The 13,151-nt window shown below is 35.3% G+C and overlaps 1 protein-coding gene across 3 annotated transcripts in view; it reads left to right on the top strand.

The window, feature by feature from the left end:
• FIG4 (FIG4 phosphoinositide 5-phosphatase) overlaps positions 1-13,151 on the top strand; it is a 69,542-nt gene that overhangs the window by 13,910 nt on the left and 42,481 nt on the right. For all 3 annotated transcript variants that reach the window (XM_042803428.1, XM_042803429.1, XM_033005685.2), the window contains 8 exons: positions 1,256-1,412; positions 2,738-2,788; positions 4,831-4,979; positions 7,722-7,850; positions 9,416-9,516; positions 9,980-10,142; positions 10,794-10,891; positions 12,969-13,102. In XM_042803428.1, coding sequence (XP_042659362.1) covers positions 1,256-1,412; positions 2,738-2,788; positions 4,831-4,979; positions 7,722-7,850; positions 9,416-9,516; positions 9,980-10,142; positions 10,794-10,891; positions 12,969-13,102 — 982 coding nt within the window. The remainder of the gene's footprint in view (positions 1-1,255; positions 1,413-2,737; positions 2,789-4,830; positions 4,980-7,721; positions 7,851-9,415; positions 9,517-9,979; positions 10,143-10,793; positions 10,892-12,968; positions 13,103-13,151) is intronic.

The raw sequence follows: 13,151 nt of genomic DNA, 5'->3' as shown, positions 1-13,151 counted from the left end.
TTTCCAAGGTGGGCTAATAAGGCAGAAGAGACTGCAGTTATGCGATCACCTTGCAGCCTCCAGCAGTGACAACAGGGAGAAAAATGTGTGCCTTGCTCATCCTTCTTCTTTAATTTATATTGCAAAGCTAAAAGAACTGAATATAAATACAAGCAAAAATGTGAATTGTGAGGAGTTGCCCCTCTTCCCCCCTCCCCTGCCCCGCCCCAATTAATATATTTGTTGACAATGCAGCAGTGATTGAGTTTCAGGCTCTCTACTAGTAGCAACCCATCAAAGCAGCTATCTCCAAGAACTACTTCGTGTGATTTATTAGTTACTAAAACTTAGTGCTGCTGCATCACTCCCTATACTGTATGAGAAACAAATTTGAGTTCAGGAGTGGTTATGTATTTCTATTTGCAATTTGAATTTATATGTTTGTATTGTATTTAAAGGTTTGTTACACTTTTTTCTAATGATATGTAATAGAGGCATCCAAAGAAGCAGCTCATTGAAGAAGCATGGCTATGCCTTGTAGCATTAGGGAATGAGGGTGGAGGCTTCAGGAACATTCTTTTTATAGGCAATAAAGCCAGGCACTGCCTGTTCTACCTCCTTAGCCCTCTGGACTTCCGCAGGGTTAGACATTAGTATCTGAGAGAGGAAATAGAGAGAAAGGATTACCCCTGATGCTCTGAATGGCTAATTTGAGGGAGATGCTGCTCAAGACAGGGAATTGAATCCTTTGCTGTTAAGGAGAGATGAGGCACAAAGGTATAGTACCCCCAACTTTTGCTGTTCTGTGCCCCCTCCCCAGTAGAGAATACATAAATCTGAAAAGAAAATTGGAGGCTGGGATTCCTCCTTGCCCTGGAAAATTAACCTTTTGGCATCTGAAGTAATTAGGGTATGCCTTGCTTTGAGCAATGAGAGTCCTATAAAAAGAAAATACAAGTATCTTAAGAAGACAGCAGCTTAATCTGAATTTTCAGTGTCTTAAATCTGCTACTTAATATTAAAATTATACACAGTGGAAGGAAAAAAAAAGTAAAAACTGTGTTCTTCATTGGTTAACACTTGCTGGGGGTGAATTGTAAGACTGTCTATGTATATGTATATTTTTGTATGTTTATATGCACATTATACGTATAACATTAAGAACAAACAAAAATTCTATGAAGTCTTGAAACAATACTGATACTGTTTTTCTAACTATGTTCGATCAAATCAATGCAAACATACAACTAATAACATTTTAATGCTGTCTTACCAGGTTTTGTCAGGTTTTTAGAAGGCTACTACATTGTGTTAATAACAAAAAGAAGAAAAATGGCAGATATTGGAGGTCATGCAATATATAAAATAGAAGATACAAATATGATCTACATTCCAAATGACTCTGTAAGAGTCAGTCATCCTGATGAAGCCAGGTAAATAATGGTGGTAAACAGTGTGTACTTTTTGAATATTTTCTAAGCAATGGTGAACTGCAACTAGACATTTTGGTCATTGATTTCCTTCTCTTAGTATGTCATTCAAACCATTTTATCTTAGTTGATAAATTAGTGTGGAAGAATGCAGGAGTTCTGTGGCCTCTAACCTGGAGAGTAAACAAAACTGTTAGAGTCTTTCAAAGATTTTTGTCCACATCTCCATGTCACTCACATGTCAAAGCTACATCCTAGCAAATGTGCATCATGAAAGCATCCAATATAAACATTGTTCTTACAAGGGCAGAATAATGCTAATACTGGTTTATATTGTTTGGGGTACTATTATTTTGTTAGTAGCCGTATCATCATTAACCTCACCTGAAGAGATATTTTGTGCCCTTCAAAAATTGCCGAGTAGATTATTTAATGATTCTGTGTTGTCAGAATCTTGTGAGTGTTGCAGTTGTAAAGGGTGATAAACTGACACATTGGTAAGTTTAGTTTCTTTTTTCCTTTCTATGACTTTTTTCTGAAGAAGGAAATTTGGGCCTTTGAATAGCAGGGAACATTGTACGAAATGAACAGCTGCATCCTGGTGATGTTTTTATCAGGGTAGGGTAACTGTATTTCTCTGAAATGCCAGGGAAATGGTATCAATAAACTGCTTTTCAGTCTGTACCAAATATGAATAGTCAAAAAGTGATGGATTATGATAAACTGATGTCAGGTAATACATCAAACCAATGGTAACTTTTAAAAAAGCTTCTACTTTAAGGTATGACTGATCGTAAACCTCCATCTCCCCTCTTAAAATGCAGCAGGCCATGTTCTCTAACCTAGATATTTCTGTTCTTAGCAATTTTATCATTCATAGACAGTGTTATGGTTTCTTCTGAGAATTTGCAAGGGTATGACAAATTGAAGTAGATATTTATTTTCTTGTTTATTTATTTGAGAATAACTGTGAAAATGTTTAACTCTTGTATAGTATTTTTGGGAGTGTGCTTGTGTAAGTTCTAGAGAATTTAACCCACATATGTGCAAAATAGAACTACAGCTTTATCTACAACTGCCTAAAGAAAGAGAGTACATCCATGAGTGGACACTGGATTAAAAAACAAAAGGCTATTTCATTTATTTAATCCAGATGCTGGCATTCTAATGGAATTACCTGTCAAAACAACTGCAGTAAGATAGGAAGGGAACATATGGCAGGAGTCAATGTTTATAAGTAGTCTAATTTCTGAGACCCTCTGACTGTCTCATTGGAGCCTGTCTGGTTAAACTAATAATTTTCCCCTTAACCTGAATTATTTTGCTAGGTATCTGAGAATCTTTCAAAATGTGGACCTTTCTAGCAACTTCTATTTTAGGTAGGTATTAGTTACTAATTCCTTCTAAAAAACTGTATAGTTATACTTGCTATAAGATTCTGGTTTTGGATTTTGATACCAAATATCTTTCGGTTGGTGTTTTTGGGAAGTAAGGCACATGATCACACTGCTTGTCTGTTTTCGTCTGTGTCTTTTGAACCTACTTTCTGATTCAATGGATTGACTAGGATTGTAGTCTCCATGAAGTTAAAAACTATACAACCACTAGGGATGTGGTAGAAGGTAGACACTGAAATGATTGTTTCCACTGACTGTTCAGCCTTGCCAGATTATGCAGAAGTTCTTTCTTTGGAAAAGTATTACATTTCAGGGGGTTTGCTTATCCTGTCAGTTTTTCCTTCTTGATCTCATTTTTCCAGAAATAAAGCTTTGCCTTCATTCAGAAACAAAGAGAGAGAGAAATAGGTCCTCATCTAAGATATACCCCGCATAGGGTGCGTCTTTCATAAGGTCTTGTAGGCATTACCAATTCTCTTGCTTATTGTTTCATAAATGCCGTACCTAAGACAAGTTTATGTGTCCCAGCTACTGTTGCACATGAGATTTTTGCAACAGCAGAAAAATGGGGGAACTGTGGTGATAAACCTGGCGGTAGTAGCTAGAAGACTTTAAGATTTAAAAATTAAGCAGAAAACCCCTCTTGCAAGTACCAAAAGTTGTATCAGTCCAGAAGATTCTCCCTCTTGGAAAATAAAGGCTTTTTGTCACAACTGTATATGTGAAGACAAAACCTACTGAAGTTTCATGTCTGTTTTGTGGTTTTGCATGGGAATGCTTTTTCACAGTTTACAACCTGAGTTTTTCCTCCCATGCTGCGTGTCCCAGCCCAAACATTATACAACTTTTTTTTTCTTTTCCTCCTACATGGAGATGATGAATTTATACTATTTCTGTGGTTGTATGTAGCAAGGAAAGGAGAAGGTTCTTATATGACTCTGATAAACACATTTATAAGCTTAATTTAAATTGTTCTTGGCTGAAATCATAGCATGTTTTTCTGCATGATTTTCATATAAATCCTGAACTGAATTAGAAGTTGATTATAAGACAACATGTGGTCCAAGAGGAGAATGGAGGAATAACCTGAACAAGTCTTTTACTTGGATACTGTTTAAAGGTTCTTTTATATACAAACTGAGCATGTAACAGACTTTTTTCCTAACAGACAAGCATGTCAGGTCGTTATTAGGAAATGTGGTGAACACATGTGTTAGACTTTGTTATCATTAATGATAAATCTAAATGTCCAATGTTTAAATAATTTTTTTTTTTTTAGATCATTAATGAATATCTAGACCTTACAGAAGGGCCAGTAATCACTGATGCTGCCTTAGGCTAAAATGGAAATATGTGTGTATTTCTGATTGAAGTGTTGTGTAAATTTGGTTTCTCCTTGGGGAAATGAATCCTAGTGGCTTATAAAACTTAGCAATTAGTGTAGAGTGTTGTCAGTATAAAAGACATGATATGCAGAATTTGTTATTGTTATGGAAATAATAATAATAATAAAAAAAACGTTTTGTTTATTCAGCAGCCAGTCTTAAGATGCATCTGTGCTGCAGTCACAAATTTGAGAACAGATACAGTTTTTATGGACCTAATTTTTAGTTGTTTTGAGTTCAGGTAGTAGTTAGAGTATAGTATTTAAATCTCAGAAAAATGTGGTTGTCTATGGATATTTCTGCTGGAATAGGTATTTTTGATCTTCAGTACTGCTTCTTTGGACATAATTAATTGTTTGTTGATATGCTTTGTTCAAAAGTCATGTTCAGTTTTCAGTTATAAGAAGAATATAAATAGAATTTCAGCTATTGTACTGTAATCAGTTTTCTATGTTTGTAAAGCTTCTTTTGGAAATAATTTGTATCATTGCCCTTATAGAATCAGAATCTGTGTATCTTGTTTAAAAGTCTGTTAATGGATAAAATAGTACTGTGTTAAATATAAGTACAGATGGAGAGTAAGGGATTTCAGAAGTCCTGTGCATCTACAATTATTAATAAATGTTAACTGTCTATCAGTTACAGCTATGATCTATCTCACTCCCTTCAGTATAATCTTACGGTCTTGAGAATGCCACTTGAGACATTAAAAACTGAAACAACCCAGACCCGACAAGAAAGTTTTGATATATTTGAAGATGAAGGACTTTCAACACAGGGTGGAAGTGGTAAGTATATATGCCTAAATAAAGTTGTTGATCATGAGTATGTTTAGAAAATGTTCAACTTAAGTTTACTTTTGAGAAACATTTGGATCTTCTGTATTGATCAGTAGTTCCGTAACAGTTGTGAGTTAATTAAAGATTACATAAGGTGCCAATTACAGCTGTTTGAATTTGAACAATGCAATTTCTAGAGATGATTAATCATTGTTTTGTTAATTTACATTGCAACGCATGGAGATAATTGAGCATGCTGACATTTTTCAGCAATTGATTATTCAACTGACTTATAAGACTCTCAATATGAACGAATTACAAAGAGAGTGGAAAGCAGTAACTGATTAAGTACTAATAAATCTTTTTCGTTTCATGTTGGAAAATATTGAAGACAGAGAAATTGCATGAAGTTAGTATCATCTTCATGTAGTAAGCACTACCAGGAAGTCTGAAGAAAAATTATTGATTTCAGTTGAAAACTGCAGCCTTCACTTTGGATCTAACATATTTGTGAGAGTGCAGAGATGGACAGCCAGACAGGATAACTGTTCTCTCTCCCTTGTGTGTGTGAAGCAAACACACAAAAAAAATTTACCATGGAATTCTTAATACTGGATTTCGTTCTGTTGAAGTTGATGGGTTTTTTATGTTTTAGTTTCCTGTGACTTATACTATCTGAATGCTTGTCAAAAATTACATTTTCTTTTTTTTTTACTTTTTTGTTTTGTATATGTGATGCCACTTTTTTCTTTGTTTAATTGTGAAATACCAGAAATAACAGTGCTCGTGCCTTTTAAATACATCACTGATAAGCAAAACAATAGGGTAGAGGAAGTCTGCTACTATTTTGCTTAACACTATGAACTTGATATGGAAGCCAGCTTAGATGCAACATCTGGATCTGTGCTTGTTTTGATTATAAAGAGGTTCAACAGCCTCTCTGCATTACCGCCCTTATTAATAGTCACCCGCTTTATAACCTCTGTTGCACAGAAAATATAATACACGGAGAAATATGATACAAAAATCTCACTTGTCCTAAAGTAACTTTGGTTCTTTGAGATAGTGTGAATTACATGACTCATCTTTCATCTGTTCTTCCAAGGCACTGAAGAAGGAATTTATTGGTTACTGGAACTTACTATGTTAAGTAGTTTTAAAAACCTAAAAGTAAGCTGTATACATTATGCCCTAAATCTGATGGAAAAATTAAAAGATAATCAAACAATGTATTTCCTTTAAAGAAAAGCAACCTTTCCCCTACCCCCTCCCAAGGAAAAGATATTAATAACATGGCCATATATATCAGGATATCAGGAATTGATTGTCAAATACTACAGTGGCAGAAATGACCATAAAGAGTGGAGGGAGCAATAATTCATCTTCTGCAAAAGCTCTTATTTGCAGGATCCATTGGGAATCCATATGATGTCATCATCTCTTCTATGTCTTTGTGAAAACATCGGGAGAGAAAGATGCCATAACCTTGACCTCATCAGCAGTATGCTGATAGCACACACAACTCCATTTCCAGTAGATGTTAGTAACATATCTATTCATATAAGATGTGTAAGATATGTCATTCAAGAACACATTCTTACAAAAGTAATGCTACTAGAAATGAGAAAGAGGACAAATTGCTGACCAAGCGCTTGCGATCAGGTTCTGCTGAATGTATACGCTCCTTCACCTAAATGGTTAAATCAGTTTTCCCTGGGCTTATGGTAAGTTGGGTGACTAGGTAGCATCAGTTTGTTCAACAGCTGTATTTTGACCTTCAGTCCCTTAGGAGAACACATCCTTTTTCCCCAGCAGGACATTTGGCTGCTATAATAGACATACAAATTGATATGATATAACTCATCCTGCCAGAAACTTCATTTGAAAAAACTACACAAAAAATGTAGGTAATAGAGTTCTTGTCCTATTCCTTCCCTTTAAGGTTTAGACTTGTTCAGTTCCCTCCACCACCTTTTAGGGCCAGTTGTCATCTTGGTCCTAATTTTTGAAACAGAAAAGGACTCAAGTTCCACATATATCAGAAACTGAATTTTAATTTGCAGGTCTACAATAGCTGCATTTCTTGGTGTCAGTGCAAATTAGGAAAATCATGTAAAATTATATGAAAAGAAGATTGACGTGCTTTTTGTAAAAGGGGCCAGGGCTATGCATATCTTCCAGAGCTGACCTGGAATTAAAAAGCTTATAAAGTCCTCCTATGTGAAAGTATTTTTGCTTCAACTGGAATTCACAACTCAGTTTATTTCCCTTATTATCAAATCCTCAGCTGCTACCACGCAGAGATCTCTTTTCAGTACTATCAGAAACTTCTGAATGGAAGCACTGAAGTACTACAGTGACTGGCAACCGTAGAAAAATTGTAAATGCTCATAAATCATAGAATCATAGAATGGATTGGGTTGGAAGGGGCCTTAATGTTCCAACCCCCCTGCCCTGGGCAGGGCCCCCTTCCCCCAGCCCAGGGGGCTCCCAGCCCCGTCCAACCTGGCCTTGAGCCCTTCCAGGGAGGGGGCAGCCACAGCTGGGTAGTCTGTTCCAAATGCTGAAATTCAGCATGTGCCTGAGGTCATCTATGTTTGGTAAACTTCAAGGATGTGAGTAAATGATGTGCTGAGTTGCAGTCAAGGGAAAATCAAAATAAAGATCCCATGACCTGGATTTTGAAACAGTCCAGTGAAGGTAAGGTTGTTTCTTAATTGCTAATGCATTTTCATTGTAACAACTTCCTAGGTGTGTTTGGGATTTGTAGCAGGCCTTACGAAAAGTATGTGTGGAATGGCAAGCTTCTGGATGCAGTAAAAAATACTCTTCATCGTGACTGGCTGCTGTACATTATTCATGGATTCTGTGGGCAATCAAGTATCCTTTTACTTTTGTAATGAATGTCGGTTTATCATTTTTTTTTTTGATTTTGTATTTTTATTTTTAAAACAGTTTGAACACATGAAATACACGTCATGTAAATACTTTTCAATTTTAGAATTATTGGTTGGCTTTTATTTTCATTACTTTTCTAGGCTTTATGCTAAATAAGAAATACGGTTATGTTCTTATAACAAGGCCCTGGTACAGGTAGACTGCATTATCAGTGAGGCAATGTTTGTAAGCATGGGGTTTAGAACTTGAGAGGATTTTAAGGCTCAGCTTTACTTTTTCACAGATATTTGAGGAAAAAGAGGAATGCTAAACAGAACTGAATTGCTGACGTAAAAATGTTCTCTTACTAATCTTCTTCAAAACATTTTTTTAGTAACTGAGATTTGCAGAAATTCTTGTATTTATTCTTTCTGTTGAAGATAATGATAGAACTTCAGGCCCGCTGTGTAAAGAGTGTTAAGTGAACACTAGAATATCTGAAAACCTTCCTTCTTGACTATGTATTATTTAAAATGGGTAAAGAGGTCTATGTACATTGTAGTAGGAGGAGAAAAGGTCTAAATGCATATCACATTCCAAAGGAATGCCATCTCAACATCTTAGTTGATAAGAATTTAGTACATTACAGAGACACTCTAGTCATCAACAGTATCATGTTAGTTTAAAAGCCTGTCAACAAAATATCTGGGGAAACAAATACAATTATGAAGTTAAGGTTAGTGGTGTCTTTGCAGAATTTAGTTTTGATTTTTCATGATTGCAAGGTTGCTGGTCATTGGCTTAGTCCGCAGACAGAAAGCTAGATCTGTTTTTATATACCACTATTTCATCTGTGGTCTTACTTAATTGAAGTAGTAGCTGTGGATCTGACCACCAGCATTATGCCTGCAGTTGTTTAGTGAGTGACAGTAGCCTCTGCTTTAGGTATTTGATGAGCAGATGTCATCTTCCCTCTTTCTTGTGGCTCCCTTATGCTAAGAAAGCAGTTGATAGTCATGCTAGACATCTGATTCTATCTTTTTTTGTTTTCAATAAGAAATAAAAAGCTTTAAAAAAAGCCACCACTGCATCTGTAGCTGTTCAACTCTGGCTTTCAGTTGTTGTTACTTTAGTTGCAAATTTATCTACTTTTTCAGAGAAATAATTAGAAGGTGACTAATATACCTGATTTGAAAAGAGAAGCTCCCAGGCTTTAATCCCAGTATTCACAAAAGCAGTATTTGCAGCCCACGGTGAATCTTGTATATATTTTACATCCATTGTCACTTCATAAAACAGAAACATTTCTCTCTTGTATGTTGTGAAAAGTGGTTGATGTATTGTAATGTAGATTCCCATTCCAGAGCTCTTAAAAACAATTGCTGAAAAGGGCAATGCTCTCTCTCATCTGCAAAGGAAATTTGAAGTGATACTCATCACTGTTAAGGAGATTTTAGTAAATCAGATGTTTCAGTTTCATATACCTTATTTAGAATTTATTTTTGCTTCCATGAAATAAGTAAATGAAAAATTGCATGTGACATGTAAACCTTAACTTCTCTTTCAAGAGCTGTTAATATATGGTCGCCCTATATATGTCACTCTGATAGCCAGAAGATCAAGCAAATTTGCTGGAACACGTTTTCTGAAACGAGGAGCAAACTGTGAGGTAAATTAAATGTGATTTTAGGGGTTCCCCCCTGCCCTCCCCAACAATATGAAGGTCTGAGCTTGACTGACTGGAGAACTGAAATGTTTTAGAGGGTTGTTAGGGTTTTGACTGTAAATTATGCTATTAGATAATGTTATCACAGCTATTGTTACATTTTTAATTGAGATAATAAAGCTGTTCTTAAAATAGTAAGTCTTAACTAGCGGTTTTTTGTTTTTTTTGTTTTTTTGTTTTTTTTTTTACACTTACAGATAATGTTATTTCCCAAATAGAGGGGAAAAAAATAAAATCTGATAATATAAATTTAGGGACAAGTGGGAATTTAACCTTCAGTGGTGTTTTCACTCCTATGATTTGGTGTCTTACAGTTGAATTGTATTCTGTAATGATGAGTTCTCTATAATGCATGTGGCTCTGAAGTGTCATGTTTACATCGTATATGTATTTCTGTTTGTTTCAGGGAGATGTTGCTAATGAAGTAGAAACGGAACAAATACTTTATGATGCTTCGGTTATGTCATTTTCTGCGGGGAGTTATTCATCATATGTCCAGGTTCGAGGATCTGTCCCTTTGTACTGGTCTCAAGATATTTCAACTATGATGCCTAAGCCACCAATAACACGTATGTGCAAATTATTCTTTGTGATAGATTATGGTTAGCTCCGTGGCCTAAAGGAAAAGCTGAGAGAGTAAGTGAAAACTACATTTGCAAAAATGAACAAATTGTCTAAGCATTTGTTCTTTGGGAAGCCATAATTGAAGGCAAATCAGTATTCTTTATAATAAACACCATGGCATACAAACATTCAACCATATAAAATGCTGCATTTGGTGAATTGGAATAGAAATAAATCTCCACCTTAGACTTCACATTCAGAAATGGAATACAAAAAACTTCTGTTTGAAGATGTCAGCTTTCTTTGTGTTTTATTTTGTATACAAAGTTAGCTATGTTTATCTTAGTATTGTGGATAAAATTTTGAACCTATTGAAAATGGTGGTAAATGTCTGGGCTAAGTTTAATGGGGGTGAGACTAATTGCTCTTTGTAAGCATCTCATGAAAGTTTTGGTTAAGAAGTTACTTCCAATTTGGAAAAGGGAAGATTTTTTTTTTTTTAACAGCAGTTGCATGAAAACGGGGGAAAGTATGTAATTGTATCGTTACTAATAGAGAATTAATATGCATTTTGTGAAGAGTACTTTTAAGGGAAAGTGATTTAAGTGACTCTACAGCTCACTTACTATCATCCTGAACATATGTATTTGTTGCAGTGGACCAAGCAGATCCTTTCGCACATGTTGCTGCTCTTCACTTTGACCAAATGCTTCAGAGATTTGGCTCTCCAATTATTATTTTGAATCTTGTGAAGGTACAATACTTGGAATATGTTCAGTAGGTTTTCTAATTTTTAGTATTATGGTTACTTCTGTAAAGTATCTGTGTAATTTTGGTTGTGTTCTAAACTAACATTAGCTTATAAATGGAATCTTTTCTTCATAAATCTCATTTTACGTGGTATAGCACATAACTATAACTGCTTCCACTACCAACATTCAAAAAAATAAGTTTCCCATGTTTATAGACTTCTTACAGTAACCTTTCACTGTTGGTTTCAGGGTTTTGCTACTAGCCCTTAGATGTAAGTCCAAATAATTTTACCACTAAATTTAACTTGGCACTAAAAAATACTAAAATAATATGGTTCTCATGCAAAATGAGGTTTGTAGGCTTCTTGACACAGGTGACTGAGTTATTTGAAATACTATGATAAAGACTTACATTCTGTTGTTTGCTCCATCTGGTAGAGTTATGGAAGAATGAGCAGGAGAGAAAACTGAAGCATCTGATGCTAGCTAACGGGCAGTGTGGTTGGCAGCAGGGCTTCACTAATGCGAGGGGCTTCATGATTTCAGTTCACTGCTGTGCGAGAGGCTGTGGTACAAAGTCTGGATTCTGGGTGTCACTGTTATTTTGGTTATTACATCTTGTATTTGTGTTGGGGTTTTCTTTCGTTTTGTGTTTTTTCTGATCTAGACATTTTTTCTGGTGGTGTCTGTTTCCACATTTGAGTTTAATACATTGATTTGTTTTGCTTGAATCATTCCTTACTTCTTTTTAGTCTTAAAAAAAAAAAATTTAGTATGTTGTAGAACTGTATTCAGCAGAAAAAAAGGATCTTTTATGTGCATGTAGGTTCCATTCCTAGTATAAAAATATAGGGAAAATGCAAAAGGGAAGCTTTTAAAATTCTTCAGTTGTAATAAATGGCAACTAGACAACCTATTTGCTCTTTCTAGAAGCTTTTCTGTGTAGGAGTGCTTTTAAGACTGACCAAGAGTCTGTGGAATCAACTTAGGATAGCATTTGTTGACAAGAAAATTACTTTATCTCTTGCAGTCATAGCTGTCAAAAAACAGGTCCAGGCTCACATGTGACCATGTGAGTCCAGGCTCACATGACCTTGACATGTGAGTCATTATATGATTTTATTCACAGGGCTTTTGATACAAGGGCTGAAAATGCATCTCTCTCTTTCCCTCTCTGTAGATGCTCAATATTAATATGCTAAAATTCGTGTTCCTTTATTACTTTATGTACTGTATAACAACAACAAAAAAAAAGGCAGCAAGGCATGGAAGCCCCCACACTTGAACACCTTTTTTTCTGGGTGTTGCTGTTGCTTTTGCACAAATGCTAAGCACTTTGATCTCCAGTATTTTATTATTTGTTTTCTTAAATGTTGATGTAATATAAATCTATGTCCTCCTATATCTGTCTATCTTAGAAACTTGTTAACTAGTAATGAATGTATTAGGCTTCCTTTGGGTTTGTTCATTTAATACTGGGATTACAGAATTAAAACAGTTTCTGTAACATAGGTTCAGTATAGGCTTTAGTTTGGATGAAGTTGAGAGGAAAGCCATACTAGTATATAGAGTATGAAAACACCTGGTATATTCAGAAAATGACAACATAACCAATTTTTTAGAATTATTGCAAAGCTCGGAGATGGGAGCTGTTGCCCATCTCCTGTCAGTAATGGAGAAGAATTTCCCTGGGTCCTCTTGTACCCAGAACTGAATGTGATGCTTCCTGCCTTTTTCCTTCTCTTTGTCTTTGTCCATTTCCTCCGTGTTACCACTTTTGTTTCTGTGTGCTCTTCTTTGCTCTTACAGGGTTCTATTTTTCAGCCAATAATTATGCATAGTTGAAACAGGTGACTTTTACTACTCATAGAGTTTTGCTAAAACCCCAGAATGTTTAGATTTTTCTGTCTCTTCTGCTCTTAATGTAATTGTACTAGCTATGAAGAACTGCCTCCTGCTGTTACAGCTTCCACTTTTAATTTCTCTTATAAATACATACATATATATATGTGTGTATATGGGTTACATATGTTAGTTAATAAATATTGTAATGTTAATTTCATTTTCTTTTTGCTAAAGGAACGTGAAAAAAGAAAGCATGAAAGGATACTTAGTGAAGAACTTGTTGCTGCTGTGACATATCTCAACCAGTTTTTACCCCCAGAGCATGCAATTATATATATACCCTGGGATATGGCCAAATACACAAAAAGGTAGAAAAGATCCTTGTTTGTACTAGTGCTCTTAGCTGCAATATAAATA

Source organism: Tyto alba, unplaced genomic scaffold (genome assembly GCF_018691265.1).
Source record: "Tyto alba isolate M040663 unplaced genomic scaffold, T.alba_DEE_v4.0 Super-Scaffold_40, whole genome shotgun sequence".
Lineage (NCBI taxonomy): Eukaryota > Metazoa > Chordata > Aves > Strigiformes > Tytonidae > Tyto > Tyto alba.
Note: the sequence above shows the minus strand (reverse complement) of the source record. Positions and strands in the feature narration are given on the sequence as shown.